The sequence below is a fragment of the Saimiri boliviensis genome, chromosome 1, assembly GCF_048565385.1.
Source record: "Saimiri boliviensis isolate mSaiBol1 chromosome 1, mSaiBol1.pri, whole genome shotgun sequence".
Lineage (NCBI taxonomy): Eukaryota > Metazoa > Chordata > Mammalia > Primates > Cebidae > Saimiri > Saimiri boliviensis.
The window spans coordinates 47,446,685-47,473,814 of NC_133449.1; the positions used below are offsets into that span (position 1 = coordinate 47,446,685).

At 37.8% G+C, this 27,130-nt stretch overlaps 1 protein-coding gene across 5 annotated transcripts in view; it reads right to left on the reverse strand.

The window, feature by feature from the left end:
* Positions 1-23,901, reverse strand: part of NPHP1 (nephrocystin 1) — a 73,240-nt gene extending 49,339 nt beyond the window's left edge. For 4 of the 5 annotated variants that reach the window (XR_012517013.1, XM_074396919.1, XM_074396924.1 and 1 more), the window contains exons 1-5: positions 23,796-23,901; positions 20,164-20,237; positions 8,697-8,757; positions 7,502-7,626; positions 235-448 (exon numbers count right to left, since the gene is read on the reverse strand). Coding sequence is in view for 4 of the 5 variants with exons in the window: in XM_074396919.1 (XP_074253020.1) it covers positions 235-448; positions 7,502-7,626; positions 8,697-8,757; positions 20,164-20,237; positions 23,796-23,864 (543 nt within the window). In the remaining variant the exon portion in view is untranslated. The remainder of the gene's footprint in view (positions 1-234; positions 449-7,501; positions 7,627-8,696; positions 8,758-20,163; positions 20,238-23,795) is intronic. The other variant, XM_074396927.1, reaches the window with a different exon arrangement.
* Positions 23,902-27,130: the final 3,229 nt, after the last annotated feature.

Sequence of the window (27,130 nt, forward strand, 5' to 3'; positions counted from 1 at the left end):
TTTTACCCCTAAGTTAGGAATTCTCAACAATAAAGCTAGTTTCAAAAATCTTTAGAAGAGATAACTGTAGTAACATCATCTCATATTACTACTGCTTGCAAATCATAATTATTACTTATTTAAACAGATTGTTAAAAAACTTCAAGAATCTATAATACAGGTATACAGAGTTTCCTTATTCTGTCAGGTATAGACATGAATCCCGAGGTTAGGTATCAGTCTTATTCTACCTACCTTAAATGTAAGATCTCCAACTTGCTGAGCAGTAAAATTTCCAACAGCAATGTATTCTTCACTGGTTGACCGTTTGTGAGATTCATTTTCCTCTTCCTCCTCTTCATCTTCTTCCTCCTCTGCATCTTCTTCCTCCTCTGCATCTTCTTCCTCCTCACCACTGTCTTCACTTTCTTCACTTTCACTTTCTTCTTCTTCAGTAGACACCCCAACTCTACAAAAAGTGTTTCTATGAGTAGGCCCACTTGAAATAATATACAAGAACAGACCAGCTATGAGTATAACTTCTATATATACATGAATATCCCATATTTGGAGCTGGCAAATAAAAGAAATGAAGGAAAATACAATGAACAATTTCTACCATCTAACTAAGAAGGTGTGCTTGGAGAGACTGGGGTGGAAAGGGAGCTGAGTTATGTATGTGAGATGGCAGAGCATCCCTGGACTTGAGGCCAGGAGACTTGAATTCAAGTCTTCAATTTATCCATTCAGAAAATGCTCTTCGAGCATTATTATGAAGTACTTACAGCATGGACTCTGCTAAATTTAAATTCTGGCTCTATTCCCTCTTTGCTGGGTGACCTTAGACAGGTTTCTTTTAAGCTCTTCATTTCTCATTGGTAAAGTAGAGATAATCATAGAATCTGCCTTCTAAGGTTGTCATGAGGATTCAGATGAGTTACTACTTGCAAGGTGTTTAGAACAGTGCAAGCTTTCCATAAAAGTCAGTTATGATGATGACACTGATGGTGTAAGTCAAGTTCCATGTCAGAGAGACACACAGTAGACACAAAGGTAAACCAGACACAAATCCCCATCCTCAAGGAGCTTGCAATGAGGCAATCTAGAAAATGGAGAATTATAAAACAGTGCAATAGGTACTAGAGTAGAGGTATATACAGGATACTAAGAAATCAGTCACACAAAAGGGACACCTAAACCAGGCTGCATGAATGGGAATCAGAAAAGGATGAAGTCATGTCCTCTACAGGGACAAGGATGAAGCTGGAAACCATGATTCTCAGCAAACTAGCACAAGAACAGAAAACCAAACATCACATGTTTTCACTCATAAGTGGGAGGTGAACAATGCAAACACAATGACACAGAGAAGGGAACAACACACACAGGGGCCTATCAGGGGGTGGGGGACTAGGGGAGGGATAACATTAGGAGAAATACCTAATGTAGATGACTGGTTGATGAGTGCAGCAAACCATTACGGCACAGGTATACCTATGTAACAAACCTGCCTATTCTGCACATGTATCCCAGTATAATAATTTTTTAAAAGGTGTATAATACGCTTTTAAAAAAAATAAGTTCAATGCTTTAGTAATTGATGTACAACTTTTTTTTTCAAACTATGCATTTAAAGATATAAATTTCCGGCTAGGTACACTGGCTCACACCTGTAACCCCAGCACTTTGGGAGGCTGAGGTGGGAGGACTGCATGAACCCTTGAGCTCAACACCAGCCTGAGCAATATAGTGAGACCTTGCCTCTATAAAAATTAAAAAATTAGCCAAGCCTGGTGGCACACACTGGTAGTCTCAGCCACTCAGAGAGGTGGAGGTAGGGAAGATCATTTCAGCTCAGGAGGTGAAGGTTGCAGTGAGCCGAGATTGCACCACTGCACTCCAGCCTAGGTGACAGAGAGCCTGTCTCCAAAACAAACAAACAAAAGATAGAAATTTCCCTCTGAGCACTACGTTGGTTGCAACCCACAGTCATTTTATTATCATTCCAAATAGTTTCTAATTGCCACTGTTATATTTTCTTTGACTCACACTTTATATAGAAGTGTGTGAAAATTTGCAAACAGTAGTGATTTCTAATTATTTTTTCTGTCATTGGGTTTTAATGTCATTCCAAGTCATCAAAGAATAGACATAATATTATATAACTTCAAACTTTAGAAATTTGATGATAATTACTTTATGGTCTAACATGGTTCATTTTCATTAATGTTACATTAATTACATAACATTATGTTTCATTAACGCACTGAAAAGAATATTATTTACATAACACATACTTAGGTGCTATGTTCTACACATACACAGTCATGCACTGAACAACAATGTTCCAGTCAACAACGGGCCAAATATACAATGATGGTCCCATAAGATATCATACCATATTTTTACTGTACATTTCCTATTTTTGGATAGGTTTAGATACACAAACATTTATACCACTGTGTTACAACTGAATTGCCTACAGTATTCAGCACAGTGACGTGGTGTCCAGGTTTGTGGCTTGGGAGCAACAGACTACACTGTGTAACCCAAGTCTATGGTAGCCTATACCTTCTAGGTTTGTGCAAGTACACTCTACGATATTTGTACAATGATGAAATCACTTAATGACACATTTCTCAGAACATCTCCCTGTCATTAAGAAAGGCTTGACTATGTGTAATTAGATGAAGGTGGTTAAGGATTGTGAATTATCTAGCTCTGCTTTAGTTCTGGCAACTTTTGCTTTATACATTTGAACCCATGTTATTAAATGTATACACATTTAGGAATTTTTTTTCCTGTTGAATCGAACCTTTCTTTCAACATTACAAAATGTCCTTTCTTAAACAGTAGATTACTTTTAGCTTTAAGTAGCTGATATTACTGTAACCACATCACCTTTGTTTTGGTTATAGAACAAAGAATATCTTTGTTATAGAACATGGAATATCTTTTTCCAGTTCTTTGCTTTCAATCTCTCTATAATTGTATACTAAAGTGTATCTCTTCTAAATAGTATATATTTGGGTTAAAAAATTCAATCTGACAATCCTTCTTGTAATTGGAATGTTACTCCATTTACATTTAATGTAACTATCCAAACGGCTGCTTTGAAACCATGTTACTATTTAGTTTCTATTTGTCTCACCTGTTTTTTATTTTTAATTTCTCCTTTATTGTCTTTTTTGGTTTAATAAAATCGCTTTTAATATTCCATTTATTGTGCTGTTTTGCTAGCTACATTTCTTTGTATTACCTTGTTAGTGATTGTTTTAGGTATTACAATATGCATCTCTAACTTATCATAGTCTAATATCATATTTCACCAAAGATAAAATAACTTTTAAGATAAATAATTCCATTTACCTGCCAGACTTTGTGCTATGCTAAGCTACTGTCACATTTTACTTCTACATATACTCAGTCCTTGTAATGTGCGGATTCTGTATTTGTGAATTCATTGGCTCACTAAAGTTTATTTGTAACTCCCTAATTAATAACTGCCGTGCTTTTGTGATCACTTGTGGACATACACAAAGTGGCAAAAAAATTTGAGTTGTCTGGCATACACATTCCCAACGGAAGTTGAGTGTGGTGACACCTGCCTTTTTTTTTTCAGCTCTCATATAGGAAAGTGTCTTTTTTGCAGTCTATTTAGTGCCACACTTTTTGCAATTTTTTTTTTTTTTGGTGATTTTGGTGTGTAAAATGGCCCCCAAACATAGCGCTGAAGAGCTGTGTGCTATTCCTAAGTACAAGAAGGCTATAATCTACCTCTGGAGAAAATCATGTGTTAGATAAGACTTGTTCATGCATGAGTGATAGTGCTGTTGGTGTGAATTCAATGTTAACGAATCAATAAAATATCTGATATAAGGGGTCTTTAAACAGTAACACAAGGTTGTATGTCACTCAGTTGACAAAAACATTGTGACCAGAGGCTCACAGGAGTCTTAAGTCTATTTTTAGACTTATTTCCCCAGAAGCAATGGTTTAATATTTGCTAATCGAGTGTTCATGGCAATTTTATAGAATATAACTACTGCAAATAATGATAATCAATTGGATATTATAAAACCCCAAATGTACCTTTTGCTTTATGTAATCGAGTGTCTGTTAAAGGCATGTAGAAAAGAAAAAAAGAGGCTTTTATATTTACCCACATACCCATCTTTTTCAATCCTTTCTGAAGATCAAAATTTCTATGTGGGATCATTGCCTGCTAGCCTGAAGAACTTCCTTTAACATTTCTTATACTGCAGGTAAATTGACAAATTTCCTCAGCTTTTGTTTGCCTGAAAGTGTCTTTATTTCACTTTAATTTTTTATACTTTTGCCAGATACAGAATTCTGAGTTGATGGTTTCTTCTTTCAATGTTTTTAAGATGTTACTACATTGTCTTCTGACCTGTATTTTTTCTCACAAGATGGCAACGGTAATTTTGTCATTTGTCTCTACATGTTTCCTTTTTTCCTTTGGCAACTCTTAAGATTTCCTATTTATCTTTGGTTTTCAGTAGTTTGACTCTAATGTACCTGTGTGTGGGTTTCTTTACAATTCTGTTTGGGGTTCCCTGAGATTCTTGGATCAGTGGATTGAAATCTTTCTTAGATAGTAATTTTAAAATGTTTTTAGTCACTACCTCTTTAAATATTTCTTGTGCTTCATTCTTGCTCCTCTTCTTCCAAGACTTCAACTACAAATCTGTTATAACTTTTAACAGTGTCTCACCTCTTACATTCTGTTTTGTTCCTTGCACTTTTAAATTTTTATGTATCAATTTGAAAAAGTTTTAAAGCTGTCTTTGGGTTCACTGATCCCTTCTTCTGTTGTATCTAATCTTCCGTTAAGCCAACCTATAATTTTATTTCATATACTATATTTTTTAGTTCCAGAATTTTCATTTTGGTCTTTGTTAGTTTCTATTTCTCTGATTAAGATTCCTCTCTATTCATCTTATCTATCTTTTCCTATAAGTTGTTGTTTTATGGTTCTTATTTGCTAATTTTCACATCTCTGAGCTACTGGTTATTTAATCTCCTGATTTTATGACATTTCCCAGATTCTTGAGTCTATACATTGAGTCAGATTTTGGAAGTTCTCAGCCATTAGTTTATCAAATATTATATTTTTTAGTTAGAGAATGTTTAGTTGATTTTTCTATATATGAATTCTCTTAAAATACACTCTTTTCCCCAATTAATTCATCTTTTCTTCTATTTCCTTTAACATATTTATCATATTATTTAGAAGTCCTTGTCAGCTAACTCTATCTGGATCATGTCTGGGTCTGTTTTTACTGACCATCTTGTCACTTATTGATCATGTATTTTTCCCTGCTTTTTTGCATTTCTAATTTTTTTTACTTACTGGTTGCTGTGATGGACACATTAGAAGACACACTTACAGACTTTGGATTATGTTATATTCCTCTAAGAAGTGTTAAATTCTTTTAATGATACACAGTTAAAATATCTCGTTCCTGATAAGGTCTGCTTTTAGGCTCTGAGAGAGAAGACCTACTTCAGCTTTGTCTTTATTCCTAGATCATGGTTGTTACTCTCAGGGTATTTTCTTTACTCGTGGGGCCTGGGCCTTCTGTGATCTCTACTAAATGCCTGAAGCATTTCCCAAGTCTCTTTACTATAGTTAGGTACAAACTTCAATGTTTTCCAGGACTATATGATTTCCAGAATCTACTAAGCTCTCAGTCTCCCAGCAGGCACTTTCTGCCAGGCCTTGCAGGAATTATGTCCTATACAACCCAGTAGACCTTTTAGATTGCTGGAGTTGTTTCTCTGCAGCTCCCTTCTCTCTAGCACCTTGCTCCACAACTCCCAGTGAACTGGGCAGCTCCAAAGTGTGACCTGTCTCTTCAGTCCAGTAAGACTGCTACTCCCTGCTTGGAATCTACCTTCCTCCACCACAGCCCATAAATTATTCCCAGCGAAGAAGTTTAGGTGAACATAGGATTCACTTCATGCATCTCCCTATATCAAGAATATCAACCCTGCTTGGTGGATGCTCAATGACTTCAAACAGATGCTTTGTATATTTTTGCAGACTTTACAGTCATTTACACGGTGGGAAGGTAAGTCCAATACCAACTACTCTGCCATTCTCAGTACTAAGAATTGGTGGAAATTCTAGATCCTTGCATCTACCACCTTCAGCACTTTTTCCCAGGGGACAGAATAAAGATTGGGGAACAACATTGAAAGAGTCTGAATAATTGATTTTTTATTTTGCTTCCCACAAATTAGGTTTGTTCATTGGGCATCGCTAATTTAAAAATCCAAAATCCAAAATACTCCCAAATCTGAAACTTTTGGAGCTTCAAAATAACATCAAAGGAAATGCCATTGGAGTCTTTCAAAATGTAGGTTTTCAGATTAGGGATGCTCAACCAGTAAGTATAATGTAAGTATTCCAAAATCCAGAACAATCCAAAATTTAAAATACTTCTGATCCCAAGCAATTCAGATAAGGAATACTCATCTTGCATATGTAAGTCTTCTTTACAACTTTCAAAAGCTACTATTTACATTCACTCTGGCAGAAAAGTCCCTGCTTTTTTTTTTTTTTTTTTTTTGAAACAGAGTCTCACTCTGTTGCCCAGGCTGGAGTACAGTGGAAAAGTCTCAGCTCATTGCAGCCTCAGCCTCCCAAGTAGGTGGAATTATAGCCACCCACCACCATGCCCAGCTAATTTTTGTATTTTTATTAGACAGGGTTTCACCATGTTGGTCAGGCTGGTCTTGAACTCCTGACCTCAAGTGATCCACCCGCCTCAGCCTCCCAAAATGCTGAGATTATAGGCATGAACTACACCCAGCCTTTTTTTTTTTTTTTAAATAGAGACAGTGTCTCACTCTGTTGCACAGGCTACAGTGTACTGAGGTGATCATAGCTCACTGCAGCCTGGAACTTCTGGGCTCAAGCAATCCACCTTGCCTCAGCCTTCCAAGTAGCTGGGACTATAAGACTATAGCCACCAAGCCTGACTAGTTTGGGTTTTTTTGTAGAGACAGAGTCTACTATATTGCCTAGGCTGGTCTTGAACTCCTGGCCTCAAGTGATCCTTGTTCCTCAGCCTTCCAAAGTGCTGGGATTACAGGTATGAGCTACCACACTCAGTCTTTGCTTCAAATTTTTAAAGAATGTTTATGAAAGGGGAAACAATGCAAGTAGACATTCCAAATCACTTTCCTTTTACACATCAACATTGACATTAAAGATATCATCTTTATTTTCTAACATTTGTTCATTTAGGTTTTCAGATCTTTGTTTCCTCAACTAAATTATAAATTGCCTGAGGGCAGAGACTATGACTTACACTTCTTTACATCTCTCATGGGATCTAACAACTTCTATTATACACAATAAACAAATGTTGACAGATAGCATTGTTAGTGTCATTTGTTTATATCTATACCGTTATATGTCTTTGAGTCAAACATTAAAGCTATTGGTTACATATCTTAAAAAAAGAGGAAAAAAGGTAGAAAGGAAGCATACTCAGTTATATTTCCTCTACTTATTGTCACAGCAAGGCCCTGCAGTTGGTGGGTAAGCTTGTCCAAAAGATTATGCTCCTCTTCTTTTCTCTGATTATAGTTTGCAACAGGTGCAGGTTCATCAGCCTAGGAGAGAATGTAGGTCCATTTTACTGAAAAATTCATTTCAGTTTCCTATTAATTTCAAAAGAACAACAAAAAACTCCAATAAGTGCTATAAAACAAATTATCAGTGTGACATTACACCTATCTTAGGGAAATAAATTAGATTTAAAAGAAACATAGATGATTGTGTTGGAATGCAAACCAAATGAAAAAAAACAAAATTACACCACTTGTTTTGGGTTTTCATTTCCTTGCTAAGTATTATAAACCTTCCATAGTCAGCCAGAGATAGGTTCTGACAGAAGATTGGCTTTACGGTCAATAAGACAGGCACCAAACCCAAATTCTGCCACTTATTGACAGAAGAGGCATGGCTGCTTCACCACTGAGAGCTTCCACTTCCTCACCTAATTATTCCTATAATTAGGTTTTCAAACTTTTCAACAGTCTAAGTTGAAAAGTTTTTTGTCACTGGAGAGATCTGGATGAGATCTTCAGTGACCGCATATCTCAGATGCAGCAAAGGCGAGTAATATACAGCTGGAGAGCTGACTTTCAGGTACCCTCCACTTTAAAGGCTCCATGGGTCTCTGGACCCAGATATCTAGCTGTAGCCAAGGCTCATGTGAAAAAAAAAAACCTGAAGGGATTGCCAAAGTTAAATTCCTATTACTCCTATTTCTGCAGAGTCATTAATATCAGAGCTGCTATTTGATACAAGATGCTTCTTTGCCACTTACCCTCAGGGCCAGATTATGCATTCTTTCCCCACAAGGAAATTAAAATAAAAACAATTCTAAACTGTAAAACAAAGAACTCACAAAATGCAAAAACAAAAATAGCTCCTTCCAGGATTGTCTGAATCCTTAATAGCAGATGAGTTCATCAAAGCTGAATATTTTTCGGTAGTTGGAGACCCAGATTTTTCATTCAGACACACAGACTTAGCAAACCTGTTGGGCCACTGGCTGCAGTTAGACTATATCGCTAATGCAAAACCAGGAACTTATCAACTTGAATTAATTCTCACTTAATAAAAATACTTGTATAAGAAGAGATGTTTTAATAATGTGATTAACCACAATACTTACTTTGCTTAATTTTTGAAGAGCATTTTTATTTTCATCTATTGCCTGCTTTAACTGGATACATCTAAATTTAAAAAAAAAAAAAAAAGAAAGAAAATATATGGCTTTTTCTATTGTCAGAAGCAGAAAGCTATTTTATAAAATCATTCAGTCCTTGAGCAGGCAAGACAATTAGCCACTGTATGAACAACTCTAAAAAACTGACACCTATTAGCTGTTAGCTGAGATGATCTTCATAGCATTTCCACCTATTAGCTTAGATGATCTTCAAAGCATAGCCAAGCTGTAAAGCACCTAGACGTGACAACCAAGCCTCAGAAAACTTCAGTGACTCTGGGCATCAATTTTCTCTCTCTAAAATAAGGAATAATGCTGGACTTTAATATGTTTCTCCAGGTCTGTAACTCCATAAATCTAGGAACTAGCCTCAGAGACAAAACTGGTAATAGCAGCTAAACTTTATTGTGTACCAACCATAATGTTAAGCAGTTTACAAGCATTACCTCATTTAAGCCTCATAACAACCCTCACTCCACTTAAAGAAAGTGAAGTTCTAAAAAGTGTCCAAGTTCACATAGCTATTCAATGGTATAGTAACGACATGAAGGCAGTTTAAGATTTCACAGTTGACCTACTCCCACCACAGCACACTCTTGCTTTGAGCTTGGCTTTTCCAGACAGGTCTGGCATTTTATTTATTCTATAAATGCCCCAATTCAGCATTAAGTCTTAGATACCCAAATTATAAGTACAGAAAATGACCAAATATGAGTGATAGCTCATGATTAGAGATTTTTTAAATCAAAGGCTTTACCAAACAATAACCTACAAAAGTCACTTTTTTATGCTGTTTAAGTGTCTCTTTTTTTTTTTTTTTGCTTATAGATGTGAGTGAAATGAAACAACCAGTGAAAAAGGGAATAACAAGGTTGATCCAAGATGGCTGATTAGAAGCAGCTGTGGTCTGTGGCACTCACAGAGAGGAATGAAGAGGGCCAAGTTAATTCAGGACCTTCAACTGAAATGCCCAGGTTCTCACATTGGGACTGACAGGGCAAACAACTTAACCCATGAGAATGTAGAAAAGCCGGAGAAGGTGGGGGAACAACAGCCAACCTGGGAGTGGCATGGAGCCAAAGGAACCTCAGTCCCCAGCCAAGAAAAGTGGTGAGTGATCGTGTAACCCTGTCCAGAAAACAATGCTTCTCCCATGGTTCTTTGCAACCCACAGATCAGGAGATTTCCTCAAGTTCACACTACCAGGGCCTTGGGTCCAAAACACAGAACTGTGTGGTGTCTGAGCAAAGCAGCTGCTCAGGCACACACAGAGACCCAGAAGTTTTACATATTCTGGCCCCAGGATCCCCAGCAAGGGTGGATATCTAGCTGTATATATCCCTAGAAAGGGAGCTGAATCCAGGGAGCCAAACAGCATTGTTCTGTGGGTCCCACTTCCACAGCAACTCACAAGTTAAGACCCACTGGCTTGGAATTCCAGCCAGCCAACCAAAGCAGTCTGGAATCTGTCTGAGGCAGTTCCAAGTTACCAGGGACTGAGGCGGCTGCCATCTCTGTGGTTCAGTAGACTTAGCCATTCTAGCCTGCTGTCTTTGGAGAATACAAATGGTCCAGAGAAGAAAGAGTCCCCCCTAATGCAGCATATGTGCTCTACCAAAAAGCAGCAGACTGCTTCTTTGAGTGGGTCTGTAATTCCATTCCACCTGACTGGATGAGACCTCCCAAAAGGGTTTCCAGCCATGTCCTACAAATGCGTGTGGGCTGGCAACAGGTCAGTAACTTCTTGGAACAAAGCTTCCAGAGGAAAGGGTTGGCTGCCATATTTGTTGTTTCATAGCCTTCAAAGGTGATACTTCCAGGTATGGGAAAAACCAAGACAATTAGGGTCTGGAGTACAGCAAGCCACAGCAGCACTACAGTAGAGTGGCCTGACTGTTAAAAGAAAAACAAACAAACAAATAGAAAACAACACCACCACCATCAATAATAAAAACTCAACAAAAATCCTATTTAAAGGTCAGCAAGCTCAAAGACAGAAGGGAAATAAGACCACAAAGATGAGAAAGAATCAACAAAAACGCTGAAAACTCAAAAAGCCAGAGTGCCTCTCCTGCTCCAAAGGATCACAACACCACTCCAGCAAGAGCACAGAAGTGGGCTGATGTTGAAATAGCTGAACTGACAGAAGAAGGCTTCAGAAAATAGATAATAAAAAACTTCACTGAGCTAAAGGAGCATGTTGTAACCCAATGCAAAGAAGCTAAGAATCATGATAAAACAATACAGGTGCTGATAGCCAGAATAGGTGATTAAGAAAAAAACAACTAACCTGATGAAACTGAAAAACACAAGAACTTTATAATGTAATCACAAGTATCAATAGCAGAACAGACTAAGCAGAGGAAAGAATATCAGAGCTTGAAGACTATCTTTCTGAATTAAGACAGGCAGACAAGAATAGAGAAAAAAAGAATTAAAAAGAATAAACAAAACCTCAGAGAAATATGAGATTATGTATAGAGACCAAACTATGACTGATTGGGGTACCTGAAAAAGGCAGGGAGAATAGAACCAAGTTGAAAAACATTACTTCAGAATATCATACAGAAGAACCTCCCTAACCTGGCAAGACAAGCCAACATTCAAATTCAGGAAATCAGAGAACCCCAGTAAGGTACTCCATGAGATCAACCCCAAGACACATAATCATCAGATTCTCCAAGGTCAGAATGAAAAAAAAAGTTAAAGGCAGCCAGAGAGAAAGGCCAGGTCACCTATAAAGGGAAGCCCATCAGACTAACAGCACACCTCTCAGCGGAAACCCAAGCCCTATAAGCCAGTAGAGACTGGGGACCAATAGTCATCATTCTTAAAGACATTTCCAACCCAGAATTTTATATCCAGCCAAGCTAAGCTTCATACATGAAGGAGAAACAGATTCTTTTCAGACAAGCAAATGCTTAGGAAATTTGTCACCACCAGGCCTGCCTTGCAACAGAGCTCCTGAAAAAAGGACTAAATATGGAAAGGAGAAACCGACACCAGGCACTACAAAAACATAGTTTAGTACATAGACTAGTGACACTATGAAGCAACCACATAAACAAATCTGCAAAATAACCAGCTAGCATAATGATGACAGGATTAAACTAACACATAATAATACTAACCTTAAATGTAAATGGGTCAAATGCCCCAGTTAAAAAGACACAGAATAGCAAGCTGGATACAGAGCCAAGATCCATCAGTATGCTGTCCTCAAGAGACTCATCTCATATGCAAAGACACATATAGGTTCAAAATAAAGAGATGGAGGAAAATTTACCAAGCAAATAGAAAACAGAAAAAAAACAAAACAGGAGTTGCAATTCTAGTTTCTGACAAAACAGACTTTAAACCAACAAAGATAAAAAAGACAAAGAAGGGCACTGCATAATGGCAAAGAGTTCAGTTCAACAAGAAGTGCTAACTATCCTAAATATATATGCACCCAATAAAAGAACATCCAGATTTATACAGCAAGTTCTTAAGATTTTCAAAGTAACTTGGACCCCCACACAATAATACTGAGAGACTTTAACACCCCACTAACAATATTAGGCAGATCAACAACACAGAAAATTGACAAAGATATTCAGGACCTGAACTCAGCTCTGGATCAAGAGAACCTGATACATATCTACAGAACTCTCCACCATAAAACAACAAAATATGCATTCTACTCATCACCACATGGCGTTTACTCTAAAACTGAACACAAAATCAGAAGTAAAATACTCCTCAGCAAATGAAAAAGAACTAAAATTACAACAAACAGTCTCTCAGACCACAGTGCAATCAAAGCAGAACTCAAGATTAAGAAATTCACTCAAAATCACACAACTACATAGAAAGTAAACAACCTGTCCCTGAATGACTTGGGTAAATAAGGAAATTAAGGCAGAAATCAAGATGTTCTTTGAAACTAATTAGAAAAAAGAGACAATGTATCAGAATCTCTGAAATGCCGCTAAAGCAGTGCTAAGAGGAAAATTTATACCATTAAATGCCCATATCAAAAAGCCAGAAAGATCTCAAGTTAACAACCTAACATCTAAACTAAAATAACTAGAGAACCAAGAGCAACAAATCCTAAAGCTAGCTGAAGACAAGAAATAGCCAAGATCAGAGCTGAACTGAGGGAGATAAGAGACCAAAAAAAAAAAAAAAAAAAATTCAGGAGCTGGTTTTTGAAAAATATTAATAAAATACATACACCACTAGCTAGGCTAATAAAGAAAAGAGAGAAGAATCAAATAAACATAACAGAAATTATAAAAGGGATATCACCACTGATCCTACAGAAATACACATAACCAGCAGAGACTACTATAAATACCTCTATGCAGATAAACTAGAAAATCTAGAAGAAATGGATAAATTCCTGGACACATACACCCTCCCAAGACAGAACCAGGAAGAAACTAAATCCCTGAACAGACCAATAATGAGTTCTGAAATTGAGGCAGTAATAAATAGCCTACCAACCAAAAAACTCCCAGGACAAGATGAATTCAGAGCTGAATTCTACCAGAGGTATAAAGAACAATGGGTAGCATTTGTACTGAAATTATTCCAAACAATTGAAAAGGAGAGACTCCTCCCTAACTCATTGTATGAGGCCAGCATCATCCTGATACCAAAACCTGGCAGAGATACACCAAAAAAGAAAACTTCAGGCCAATATCCTTCATGAGCATCAATACAAAAATCCACAACAAAATACTGGCAAACCAAATCCAGCAGCACATCAAAAAGCTTATCCATCACAAACAAGTTGGCTTCATCCCTAGGATGCCAGTTTGGTTCAACATACGCGAATCAATAAATGTGATTCATCACATAAACAGAACTTAAGACAAAAACCATATGATTATCTCAATAAATGCAGAAAAGGCTTTCAATAAAATTCAACATCTTTTCATGTTAAAAACTTTCAATAAACTAGATATTGAAGGGAATACACCTCAAGATAGTCAGAGCCACATATGACAAACCAGTATCATACTGAATGGGCAAAAGCTTGAAGCATTCCCCTTGAAAACAGGCACAAGACGAGGATGCCCTCTCTCATCACTCCTATTCAACGCAGTGTTGGAAGTTCTGGCCTGGGAGGTCAGGCAAGAGAAAGAAATAATTAGTATTCAGATTGGAAGAGAGAAACTCAAATTATCCTTATTTGCAGGTTACATGATCCTATACCTAGAAAACACCATTGTTTTATCCCCAAAACTTAAGCTGATAAACAACCTCAGCAAAGTCTCAGGATACAAAATCAATGAGCAAAAATTGCTGGCATTTCTATACACCAACAACAGGCAAACAGACAGCCAAATCCTGAACTCACATTCACAACTGCTACCAAAAGAATAAAACACCCAGGAATACAGCTAACAAGAGAAGTCAGGAACCTTCTCAAGGAAAACTACAAACCACTGCTCACAGAAATCAGAGATGACACAAAAAACTGGAGAAATATTCCATGCTTGTGGATAGGAAGAATCATATCATGAAAATGGACATACTGCCCAAATAACGTATAGATTCAATGGTATTCCCATTAAACTATTGACATTCTTCACAGAATTTAAAAAAAACTATTTTAAAATTTATATTGACCCAAAAAAGAGCCCAAATAGCCAACACAATCCTAAGCAAAAAAGAACAAAGTGGGAGGCATCACACTACCTGACTTCAAACTATACTACAAGTCTACAGTAACTAAAACAGCATAGTACTGGTACAAGAACAGACCTATAGACCAATAGAAAAGAACAGAGAACTCAGAAAGAACACTGCACACCTACAACCATCTAACCTTTGACAAACCTGACAAAAACAAGCAATGGGGAAAGGACTCCCTATTTAATAAATGGTGCTGGAAGAGCTGGTTAGCTATATGCAGAAAATTGAAACTAGACCCCCTTCCATACACAATACACAAAAATTAACCCAAGATAGGTTAAGGACTTGCATGCAAAAACCAAAATTATAAAAACTCTGGAAAAAAATCCAAGCAATACTATTCAGGACATAGGCACAGGCAAATATTTCATGACAAAAAAAGCCAAAATCAATTGCCACAAAAGCAAAAATTGACAAATAGAATTTCATCAAACTAAAGAGCTTCTGCACAGCAACGGAAACTATTATCAGAGTAGACAGAAAACCTAAAGAATGGGAGAAAATATTTGTAATCTACCCATCTGATTAAGGCATAATATCTACAGTCTACAAATAAGCAAATTTATCAGAAAAAAGAAACAACTCCATTAAAAAGTGAATAAAGGACATGAACCAACACTTCTCAAAAGACACACATGCAATCAAGAAACATGAATAAAAGCTCATCAGAATCACAATGAAATACCATCTCATGCTAGTCAGAATGGTGATTACTAAAAAGTCAAAAAACAGATGCTGGCAAGATTGTAGAGAAAAAGAAACACTCATACACTGTTGGTGGGAGTGTAAATTAGTTCAACCACCGTGGAAGACAGTGTGGTGACTCCTCAAACACCTGCAGGCAGAAATACTATTTGACCCAGCAATCCCATTACTGAGTATATATCCAAAGGAATATAAATCGTTTTACCAAAAAAGACACATGCACACATATGTTCACTGTAGCACTATTTCACAATAGCAAAGACATAGAATCAACCTAAATGCGCATCCATAATACACTGCATAAAGAAAATGTGGTACATATACACCATGGAATACTATGCAGCCATGAAAAAGAACAAGATCATGTCTTTTGCAGGGACATGGATAGAGTTGGAAGCCATTTTCTTCAGCAAACTAATGCAGAAACAGAAAACCAAACTCCACATATTCTAACTTATAAATGGGAGCTGAATGGTGAGAACACATGGACACATGGGGGAAAACAACATACACCCAGGCCTATAGGAGGGAGGTACTGGGGAAGGGAGAGCATCAGGAAGAATAGTTAATGGATGTTGGGCTTAACACCTAGGTGACGGGATGGTCTGTGCAGCAAACTAGCATGGTACATGTTTACCTATGTAACAAACCTGCACATGCTGTACATGTATTCCTGAACTTTTTTTAAAAAGTTGAAGAAAAAATAAAAAACACTAATAAATAAAAAAATTTTTAAAGAGAACAAAATTCCTTTGTCAAAGGGGTAGAAAAAGAGAAGGGGAAACATCAAATTGGGGCTGCCCCTGCTAATGACCTCCCCATAAGCCCCTCGCCCACCCTTCGTTTCTGCGCAGTCAGCTTCCCATTGGCACCTATGTTCTCAGCCTCCAGGGTGGGCAGAGGGCCCAGGGCTGCCAGTGTAACACAAAACAAATATGTTGGGATTGCCTCTCATTTTATTTTCCCTTTCCAGGCATGAAAAGAATCCCTCTCACATCTGCTCTTAGATACTGAGGGTATGGACTTTGTAACCGTAAGAAGAGACATTACCAACAAGCAAAGGATGGCAGGGTGGAATGACAGCAAGGGCTGGTCTTCGAGGATATCACAGTCCGTGAAGCCGCCCTCAGAGAAGCTAGCTGCAGGGCTTTGTCAAATGAGACTAACAGTAAAGCCATTTATTTTGACATCTGTCATGTTACTTGACCAAAAAAATCTTTACTCAAACTTAGAAATTTCACTTAAAGGCCAGAGTGAAAAACTATTTCAATATAATGTACCAAGAAAATAAATTATTTATTACAATTACTTCCTTTATAACTATGTAATTTAAAATCCTCAAACAGTTGATATTTTAAGACTACTGGTTCTGGATAAAAACTAAGCACACATTCATCTGCACTGCCTACTGAAACCCCACAAAAAGTGATTACAATGTTTGAAAAGGTAGCAAACCCTGAACACCGAAAAGAATGAATGAGGGACAACTAGCCAGAAAGAGATTTCAACAAATTTCTGCTCCATGGAAAAAGGCTGGAAGCATGTCCTCCTGTAAAGGGAGGAAGATGCCACACAAGCATAAGAGAGAGATAATCTGCCAGGCAGAAACTCCAGGACTTGAGTCAGCAGACATAAAGGATCAAAGGTTAACTAAACTAAATCATAGAGGGATGCATTATGAAATCTTACAGACGAAAAGACATGCACAGTGGCTGGGGTTTACTTTATACCTTATATAATACTGTGTTATACTGTGTAAATTAAATCATACACATACATCTAAGCTTTGAAGAGGGAAATAAATGTTAAAGCAATCTAAGGTCTTCATGTTATTCAAGGGAAGAGTAATGATATTGATTACGTTTAGACTTAGTTGGGGCTCTTTTATAATAAGTCTTATGGCTTTTAAAAGTCTATTTACAGAAAACCTGAGCCAGTTAGCTCCCTTTTCCCTTCTCTGCTCTCCCTCCTTACCAGGGGATTTTTCCCTAAAAACAAAAAAACAACAAACAAAAACAATTAACAAATGACCTGAAGAGAATCATGGCTGCTAAAGAAGTTTCCCATACAGCAGGGTTAAAGTCACCCTATTCTGGCATTGGGGGCTCCTCATACTAAAAGCTACTTCCCAGCCTCTGAAAAGCCCTGTCAATGTAAAGAAATTAATTCTTATTCAGGGGATAGTACTAGCAGGAAAGAACCCTAACTATTTAACAGTAGAAAAACCCATGAGGGTTCTCTGTAATAATCAACCTAGTCCCTCATTCTTAAATGAAGATAGATAAGCCAGACCTAATAAAGAAAACCAGCAACATGAAAGATAAAGTTTAAGAATAACTACAGATAAATTAATTAACTAACTAATTTAAAAGAATCAGAACCCAGAGAAAGCAAAGATAATTCAGAGAACAGAAAAGAACTTAAGAAAAAAAAGTTTCCTAGTCATGGAAGTATTAAGAAGGCTATCAAGCCAGGCGCGGTGGCTCACGCCTGTAATCCCAGCACTTTGGGAGGCCGAGGCGGGTGGATCATGAGGTCAAGAGATCAAGACCATCCTGGTCAACAAGGTGAAACCCCGTCTCTACTAAAAATACAAAAATTAGCTGGGCATGGTGGTGCATGCCTGTAGTCCCAGCTACTCGGGAGGCTGAGGCAGGAGAATTGCTTGAACTCAGGAGGTGGAGGTTGCGGTGAGCTGAGATCCTGCCATTGCACTCCACCTGGGTAACAAAAGCAAAACTGCGTTTAAAAAAAAAAAAAAAGGCAATCAAAATGAAAACAAGAACATGATGCTATGAAACAAGAACAATTCAAGAACAAGAGAAAACATCTGTAAATTAACAATATGACTGCTAGCCAGGTACAGTGGCTCACACCTGTAATTACAGCACTTTTGGAAGCCAAGGCGGGTGGATTACCTGGGGTCAGGAGTTTGAGGCCAGCCTGGCCAACATGATGAAACCCCATCTCTACTAAAAATACAAAAATTAGCTGCGTGTGGTGGCATGCACCTATAATCCCAACTATTCAGGAGGCTGAGGCAGGAGAATTGCTTGAACCCAGGAGGCAGAGGTTGCAGTGAGCCAAGATCATGCCATTGCACTCCAGCCTGGGCAACACTCCATCTCAAAAAAAAAAAAAAAAAAAAAAAACAGTATGATTGCTGAAATAAAACAATATGGCTGTTGAAATACACAATAAAGAAAAGTATTAAAGTCAAGAGAATTGCCAACATGGTAGCTCATGGCGGGGGAGAGAGGTATCCCTTTAGCCTGGGAGGCAAAAGTTGCAGTGAGCCGTGATTGTGCCACTGTACTACAGCCTGGACAACAGAGTGGGACCCCTCCCCAACCCCCCCAGAAAAAAACATCTCCCAGGTGTAAACAAACAGACAAAGAAACAAAAACTATTATCAGAAAGTTATGGGATCTAGAGGATCAGACCAGGATATTCAATACCTGACTCAAGGGTGTTTCAGGAAGAAACAGACAAACTAAAGTAATGAAATAATCTTTTTGTAAAATAAAATCTCCCAGAGTTCATAAGACATGAGTTTTCAAACTGAAAAAACTCAGAGTGTTGAGCACATAAAAATGAGACCTAAATGACATTTTCAGACATGCAAATGTCAAAGTGAGTTTTTAAATGACAGCAACGATTATCTTTTCATGCACAGGGAAGACTATAGTTACTTGGGCTTAAAAATAATTATTAGGCTGAGCACAGTGGTTCACGCCTATAATCCCAGATTTTGGGGAGGCCAAGGTTGGGGGATCAGTTGAGGTCAGGAGTTCAAGACCAGCCTGGGCAACATGGTGAAACCCCAACTCTACTCAAAATACAAAAATTAGACAGGTGTGGTGGCACGTGCCTGTAATCCCAGTTACTTGGGAGCCTGAGGCAGGAGAATCGCTTGACCCTGGGAGGAGGAGGTTGCAGTGAGCCAAGATTGTTCCACTGCTCTCCAGCATGGGTTACAGAGTGAGACTCGGTCTCAAAAAAGAAAAAATAAATAATTATTATTATTTTTATTTTACTAACATAAAATTTTAAAACCTAGTTTTCCCTGGGACTTCAAATTCAGTCTATACTTCTTAATCTATTTTTAAATCTAGTAAAGCAAGTACAATAGCCTTTGCTTTTCTCTTTTTTCTTTTTTTTTTTTTTTAAAGATGGGGTTTCACCATGATGGCCAGGCTGGTCTTAAACTACTGACCTCAGGTGATCCACCCACCTCAGCCTCCCAAAGTGCTAGGATTATAGGTGTGAGTCACCGCGCCCAGCCCTTTGCTTTTATTTCATTACTGTTAATTCAACTTAAACTAAATCCCTCAAACAATCCTACTAATAATTATAAATTAAATTCACTTAACATTTCAAAATTTATTTGTTTTGCCTTTAAGCACTCTGTATGCCTGACTTAAGTAAAACTTTTCCAAACAATTACAATTCACTTGAATTAACAGAATGAATCTCATGTTCTTTGGAATTTTATAAAATCCTTAAATATCTCAAAAACAAAGATTATCTTAATGATGTCCTTCCTAAACTTAATACAAATGTTATAAATAATAGTCTAAATTTGATTTAGTTCACGTCTACTTAATTTTAAACTCTCCCAGATATTTTTAATTTTTTTAGTAAAAACAAATACAAAACAAAAAACACCCACCTAGAAAACAGTTTTGTCTTCTCATGGGAGTTAAAGTCAGCATCCCAATCAAGGACTAACTGCTTCTTGACAGAAGTTTCTGACCAGGTCACAGGATCTGGGCTACATAGGCCAAGGATTCAGGGTAATGCTGCCCAAGTCACCTATGTTTATATTAAGCAGTCTTCATAGTTGCTGTCACAACAGCAAGTCCACAACCATCAGGTTTAGGTTGGTTTCTTCTGGATTCAAGTTACAACACTATCTGATTCTTCCATTTGATTCTGAAGGACCAATCTCTATGCCTTACATACCATTCCTTGAAATGTAAATGCAGTTCCTGGAAAGCGTATATAATTTAGCATACTTTACCTTTGATAAATATCTTGTCTTTTATTGGGTTCTAGAGCTTCTTTCAGTTGGCTCTCAGAGAGCAAACTATCAACCTGTGGAGACCATTTAAGGTATCACATTGTTAAATACCATATTGCCTTAGGAAAGAAAACTTCTTATCCAATATTTTACAATGAACACTTTTAGACATACAACAAAGTTTTAAAAATTTTTACAATGAATACTCATATGCCCACTACCTAGAAAAAACATTAACATTTTACTATACTTATTTATTCATCCATCAATTCATCTTATGCATTTCAAAATAAGTTAGTTATCAATACATTTCTCCCTAAATAATGTACTATGGGTGTCACTAACTAGTTCATTAGCTGATGTAAAATATGCATATAGTGAAATGCATAAAGATGAGGCATACATTTGCTGAGTTTTGACAAATGCATAAATCTGTGTAACCATAGTAAGTTCCTTCATGCCCTTGCCAGTAAATCCCCACCCCATTCCTCCAGAGACAAACCTGTTTTGATATATCTTCCAATGTAAATTAGTTTTGCCTGCTCTTGAAATTTTATATAATGAACTCATATAGTAAGCACTCTTGTGTAACCTTTCCAGAAAGCATGTTTTTGAGATACTTCCATATTGTTGTGTGTACCATTAGTTCATTCCTTTTTATTACTGAGTGGTATCTACTGTATTGAATGTACTATGATTTTGTTTATCTTGACTTAGGAGATTAAGTTTACTAACACTACATGTAACTTTGTCAATATACTCACCAAAAAAAGCACATATTTCTTTGGTCTGTTTTCTATAGATTACATAGAGAAGATAAAGTGGATGAAAAAAAAGAGAAGATTCCACTAGTTTCTTCTCTATTCTTGCAATTTGGCATCCGAGTGCTATTTACAAAATTCACACACCTAGTGACAGAGCCAGTCATCACAGGCATGACCCAGAGGGGCTGTTGATTACTTGTCCTATGGACACTGAATAGAAAATCTGTTCCATTTTCTGCTTCAGGTGTCCTCTGTGAAGACAGGGAAGAATGAGCTAATACTATAAAAATATACTTTCCAGACAGTCAAGGTATCAAAAGGCTCCAGAGCCAACATTTCTCCAGGGAGAATAATCTTCGTAATACTTTGTTTTAATAATCATTTTTATGGTTTCCTTCTAAAACTTTTCCTGGTTCTCCTCATGTCACACTAAATTTAAATTTAGCTCATCATGACTGATCATCAGAGAAATGCAAATTAAAACTTCAATGAAATAGCATCTCACACTGGGCAAAATGGCTATTATTAAAAAATCAAGAAATGACAGATTCTGGTAAGGCTGACAAGAAGAGAGGACACGTATACACTATCAGTGTGAAAATTAGTTCAGCCACTATGGAAAGCAGTTTGGAGATTTCCCAAAGAACTTAAAATAGAAAGACCATTTGACCCAACAATCCCATTCCTGGGTATATACTCAAAGAAAAATAAATAATTCCACCAAAATGTCATATGCATGTGTATGTTCCCTGCAGCACTACTCACAATAGCAAAGACATGGAATCAACCTAGATACCCACCAATGGCAGACTGGATAAAGAAAAGGTGGTACATATACACCATGGAATACTATGCAGCCATAAAAAAAGAATGAAATAATGTCCTTTGCAGTAACATGGATGAAGCTGGAGGCCACTGTCCTAAGTGAATTAACATAGGAACAGAAAACCAAATACCACATGTTCTCATTTGTAAATGGGAGTTGAACACCGAGTACACATGGACATAAAGATGGGAGCAATGCACACTGGGAACCACTGGAGTGGGGTGGAAGGAAGAGGAATGAAGGCTGAAAGACTGCCTATTGGGTGCTATGCTCACTGCTTGTGTGACAGGCTCATCTGTACCCCAAACCTCAGTATCACACAGTGTTTCCATGTGACAGACCTCCACATATAACCTGACTCTAAAATGAAAGTTGAAATTTAAAAATAAAATAAGACACAGAACCATATTGAGTCCACAAAAGTTCAGCATAAGTCAATGCCCCATCAAGTTTTATTTTATATTTCTACCAGAAGAGTATTTAGCTTTTGTTGCACCACTCTAATTCCAATACAGTCACCTAAATATTTAACTCCCAAATCCTTTTTACTTTTTAAATAAGAGAACAAAAATGGAAAAAATATGAGCATCAGTGAATCTCTTACCAGCCCAAGATTATAAAATAATTTTAGTCAGTCAAAAACTACTTGCTAATAAATCACATGAAAAAAATTAAAATTAATAAAGTAAAATTAAAATGTCAGAAAACAAACCCATCGGTTGCTATTTACTTTTTTCTTATGTTCAATACATATTCTGTGTATTTTTTAAAAGTCATTTTTTTTTTGAGACCAAGTCTTGCTATGTTGCCCAGGCTAGTCTTGAACTCCTGGGCTGAGGTGATTCTCCTGTCTCAGCCTCCCAAGTAGCTGATACTACTGGCATGAGCCACCACATCTAGCCTAAAAATTTTATAAATATAACAAAGAATAAAGAAAATCATAATAATCATCAGCATCCTGTCACACAGAAATACCATATCAGCGTGTTTCCTTTTGGTTGTTCTGTGTATATTATATATAGGAAAAAGTTATTGAAATACTGTAAATTCCATTTGTATTCTTTTTCTAACTTGACATTTTGTCACAAATATTTAACACATTAAAAAACCCTTTAATGAAATTGTAATCACCGTATTATATCATCATAAATTATTTCTCTATTTCCCTATTACTGATCATTTAAATTGTATCCAAATTCTAAGTAACAATGTGAATACTTTTATACATCAATCTCTGTCCTTCTTTCTAATTACTATATATAGCAGATCCCTGGAAATGTAATTTTTGAGCCTAAGCGCATACATGTATGCTACACCTTGTTAGCTGCTTTCCTCAAAGGCTGTACAGGCACCTTATACACGGGAGCAGTGAGTATGCCTGCTTCGTCACACCTTCCTCAAGACTGATTGTTGTGATTTTTAAAACTTTTTGTGATACCTTATGTCCTTTGCAATTACTTGATTATCTTTGAAGTTAACATTCCTCGTTTGTTTGAGTTACTTGTATTTCTTCTCCCATTCACCTCCTCTGCTCATTTGTCAGATCTTAGTGTTCTTGCATATTAAGGCTATTCCTGGTCACCTATTTCACTTGAGTTCATGGAGGCAATAAAAATCTCCACTTAAGAAGGCTCAAAGGAAATGGGCTTGGAAAGTGGAGAAGAAGAACTGGCCTCAGAGTTGGATTGGACATGGTTACTAATCGAAGTTTAGATTGGGAGAGGAGGTGAGTTAGTGAGTTGTTCGGGTAGGATGCTGAGGTGTTAGGTGGGAGTGACGATCGGAGGAAGGGGCGCTTAGCTGATAGTCACGAGTTTTGGGAGGTTTCGCCGTTGGCTGGGGGTTGAGTTGGGAGCAGGAGGGGTTTGAAGCCGGGTTTGGTGCTGGAATGCTAAGGCGTAAGGGAGCGTTACAACCTGGGAAGGTAAGTGGGTTGGGGGCAAGCTCCCAGGATTAGGTGGGGCATGGTGACGAAGGCGTAGTGCGCGCAGCTGCGTGCTTCTATCGTCCGCCCCAGGCCCCTCTACACATCCTGACCCTACCTGCTGCTTCAGCTCCTGATTGCGGCGCCTCAGGGCCTGGAGGGGATCGCGCTGCCGCCTCGCAAGCATCTCCCTTACCCCGACCGCGCCAGTTGCCAGGGAAACCAAGCGGCAGCGCCGGAAGGTGACGCCATCGCCGTGCGCCCGCCTCCCAGCCCCGCCCCGTCCGGGCGGGTCCCGGGAAGTGTCAAAATGGTTTCTTGTGGTGGTCATTCCACGCCACCAGGCAGGTCACGGCCAGGGGAGTCATTTTTCCTCACCAATTCCTAAGGATAGGGGAAGGTCCCCCGGCGTCTGAAACTACATTCCCCACAATACATCAGTAATACCACCACCTTCTTTCTGGGGTACTGTTTTATGGCATTTGCTCTCTGATACCAATTTTGTAAGCTTATCTTAAGATACAATTCGAGCATCTTAAACTCTTACGTTAACTGCAAGGATAGGTTTCCTATGGGATACGTGGTTCTATTGCATACTCTCACTTCAAAAGGCAGCTTTTAATTATTTGCCGTTTAGTCTACTGAAGTTTCATTGCGTTCTAATATTGCACGTTGTCCATTCAGAATTCTGTGAGGATAGTAATTCTGTCTGTTCGACAACAAATCTATGAGCAAATTATTATTTCTCATTCCCAGTTTACATCAACTCACAGGAAGATTGTCATGTTTCCCCATATGGGATTGCATCCCATGAATCGAATTCCCAAACTACTCCACCAAAATAGGACTTGAATTAGAATGATAATGATTGGAGCTCACCTTCCAAATGATGGACCCCATTAATATAAATGAATGTTCTTCAGTACGACCACAGGCCAGGCTGAACTATCATTTATGTACTTTTTCAAGTATAATATATACAAAATGTAGACTTTAATTGTGCAGCTCTGAAAACCCTCCACCTCATAACAGCACCCAGATTATGAAACAGAACATTTATCTGCCCACTAATAGTCATCCTATGTTTCTAGTCTGCCTACTCCCACCCACTGAAACTCCCAACCCTCTCACTTCCCCACCACATACCAATGGTAGACAATATCCTAAGAGCACAAACTTATACTGCCTTTTGTGTACTACATAATGAAATTATGCGGTGTGTGCTGGCTCCTCCTGTCCTTTAAACATCACATTTGTGAGATGCATCTATATTGTGTGGCTCTAGTCTGTTCGCTCTAATGGCTGATATTTCACATATGATATATTCTAACAGCATTGATTCTACTGTTGCTGGGTAAGTGGGCAGTTTCTAGCTTAGGGTTAGTATAGTGCTGCTAAGAACATCCTGGTGCAAATCTGGCAAACACATGTATGCCACTGCTGAGTCATAGGGCATGTTACATGTCATTTTTAGTAGATACTGCCTGGTTTCCCAAAATGGTTGTACTAATTTATACCCTATCAGCAGTGTATGAGTTTTTGTTCCTTATATCCTTGGCAAGATTTGCTATTGTCTGTTTTGTTGTAATTCGTGTCTTATTTTGAATTAATTTCCATATTACGGCTCATGACAATTAATGTTCACTTAAATAGCCAAACACAGGATTTCCATTAAAATGTTTATGAGAAAATAAATGCTATAAAATATTTTTAAGTGGATTATTAAATCAATAATTGCCAGGTGATAAGAGATGAGCAAAACAAAGAAAAGTTACTCTAAAAAACAGCTATTATGACATTCTGATTTTCACTGTCTATAAATTAGAAAAAAAATTATTCTGTATGTACTTATTTATAGGGATTTCCATATTTTAAATGGAAAAGTTACAGCATCATGGATACAGTTTAATTCTATGTTGGTAAAAATAAACTAATAAACCCCCCTAAATATGTGTGAATAGGTGAACAATGAGGAAGGGTAAAAAAGAGTGTATTACTCATTCACCTCGGCTGTGAAAATGTTTGACTTTATACATTTTTGTACCATATTGTTCCAGTTACAAGTATTCATTATTTGCAATTCCTGGATCAACATCAACATCACCTGGGAGCTTGTTAGAAATGCACATTCTCAGGCCCCACTACAGTCCTAGAATATCAGAATCTATATTTTAACAATACCCCAGTGTTTGATGTGCACATTCAGGTTTGAGAAATGCCACTTAGGTATTCACTGTGCTATAAAGGATTTGATTACTCAGCTAATGATTTTTCACTAATGACTGTAATTTCAGGACAGTCACATTAATACTAGTCATTGCTCCTCCATAGTTATACCTTGATGCCATTATAAAAACCAACATAACCTAAAACAAGAGAGGTCTGCAGTAAGGTAGCGAAAAGAAACTAAAGCAAACCATGGCCAATGTTTTTCGTGAGAACAAGCTATTTCATAAAACTCATCATGATTTCTATCAGCGTGTTAAAATGAATAACAATGTTGTATTGCTTCCTCACAGGAGATACTGAAAAAGAATTTAACAGCTTCCAAGAGACTCATAATGTAGACAGAAGCAGTGGAACAAGATGACTCGGAATCAACAAAAAGATTATAGCAAAGAGAAGAGAGAAAGTTTGCAGTTTCAGGCACTTAAAAGAAAATCCAGGCCAGGCCCAGTGGCTCACACCTGTGATGCCAGCACTTTGGGAAGCTGAGGCGGGTAGATCACCTGAGGTCAGGAGTTCAAGACCAGCCTGACCAACATGGTGAAATCTCATCTCTATTAAAAATACAGAGGTAGCCAGGTACCAGGCATGGTGGAATGTACCTGTAACCCAGCTACTCAAGAGGCTGGGGCAAGAGAATCGCTTGAACCTGGGAGGCGGGGTTGCAGTAAGCTGAGATCGCACCACCGCACTCCAGCCTGGGCAACAGAGTGACACTCTGTCTCAAAAAAAAAAGAAAGAAAGAAAGGAAAGAAAAGAAAAGAAAAAGAAAGAGAGAGAGAGAGAGAGAGAGAGAGAGAGAGAGAGAGAGAGAGAGAGAGAGAGAGAGAGAGAAAGGAAAGGAAGAAAAGAATCTACCTCAAATAAAAATGACAAATATATATGAGCACCTAAGTGCAAGGCACTGTTTGGGCCTGTGCTACAAGATGTTTAACACTGCTCTCAAAGAGCTTCCAAGCTACAGTAATAGACTAGAAACATGAAAACTGTACCAACCACTTACCAAAGAAATGCTACCTGGTGTACAGAATTCCCTGCCAAATGAACAGTTTATGATTAAATACACTGAGTTCTAAAGTAAGGTCACGCATGTCCACTAGACAGCTGAAAGAGTAAAGCTGGAATTGAAGAAAAGGATCAGATGGAGGGAGGTCTGCTTGGATGTGCTAGCTAAGCCAAGAGAATGGCTAGGGTAGTCACAGGAGAGGACAGAGCAGAGAACCAAGG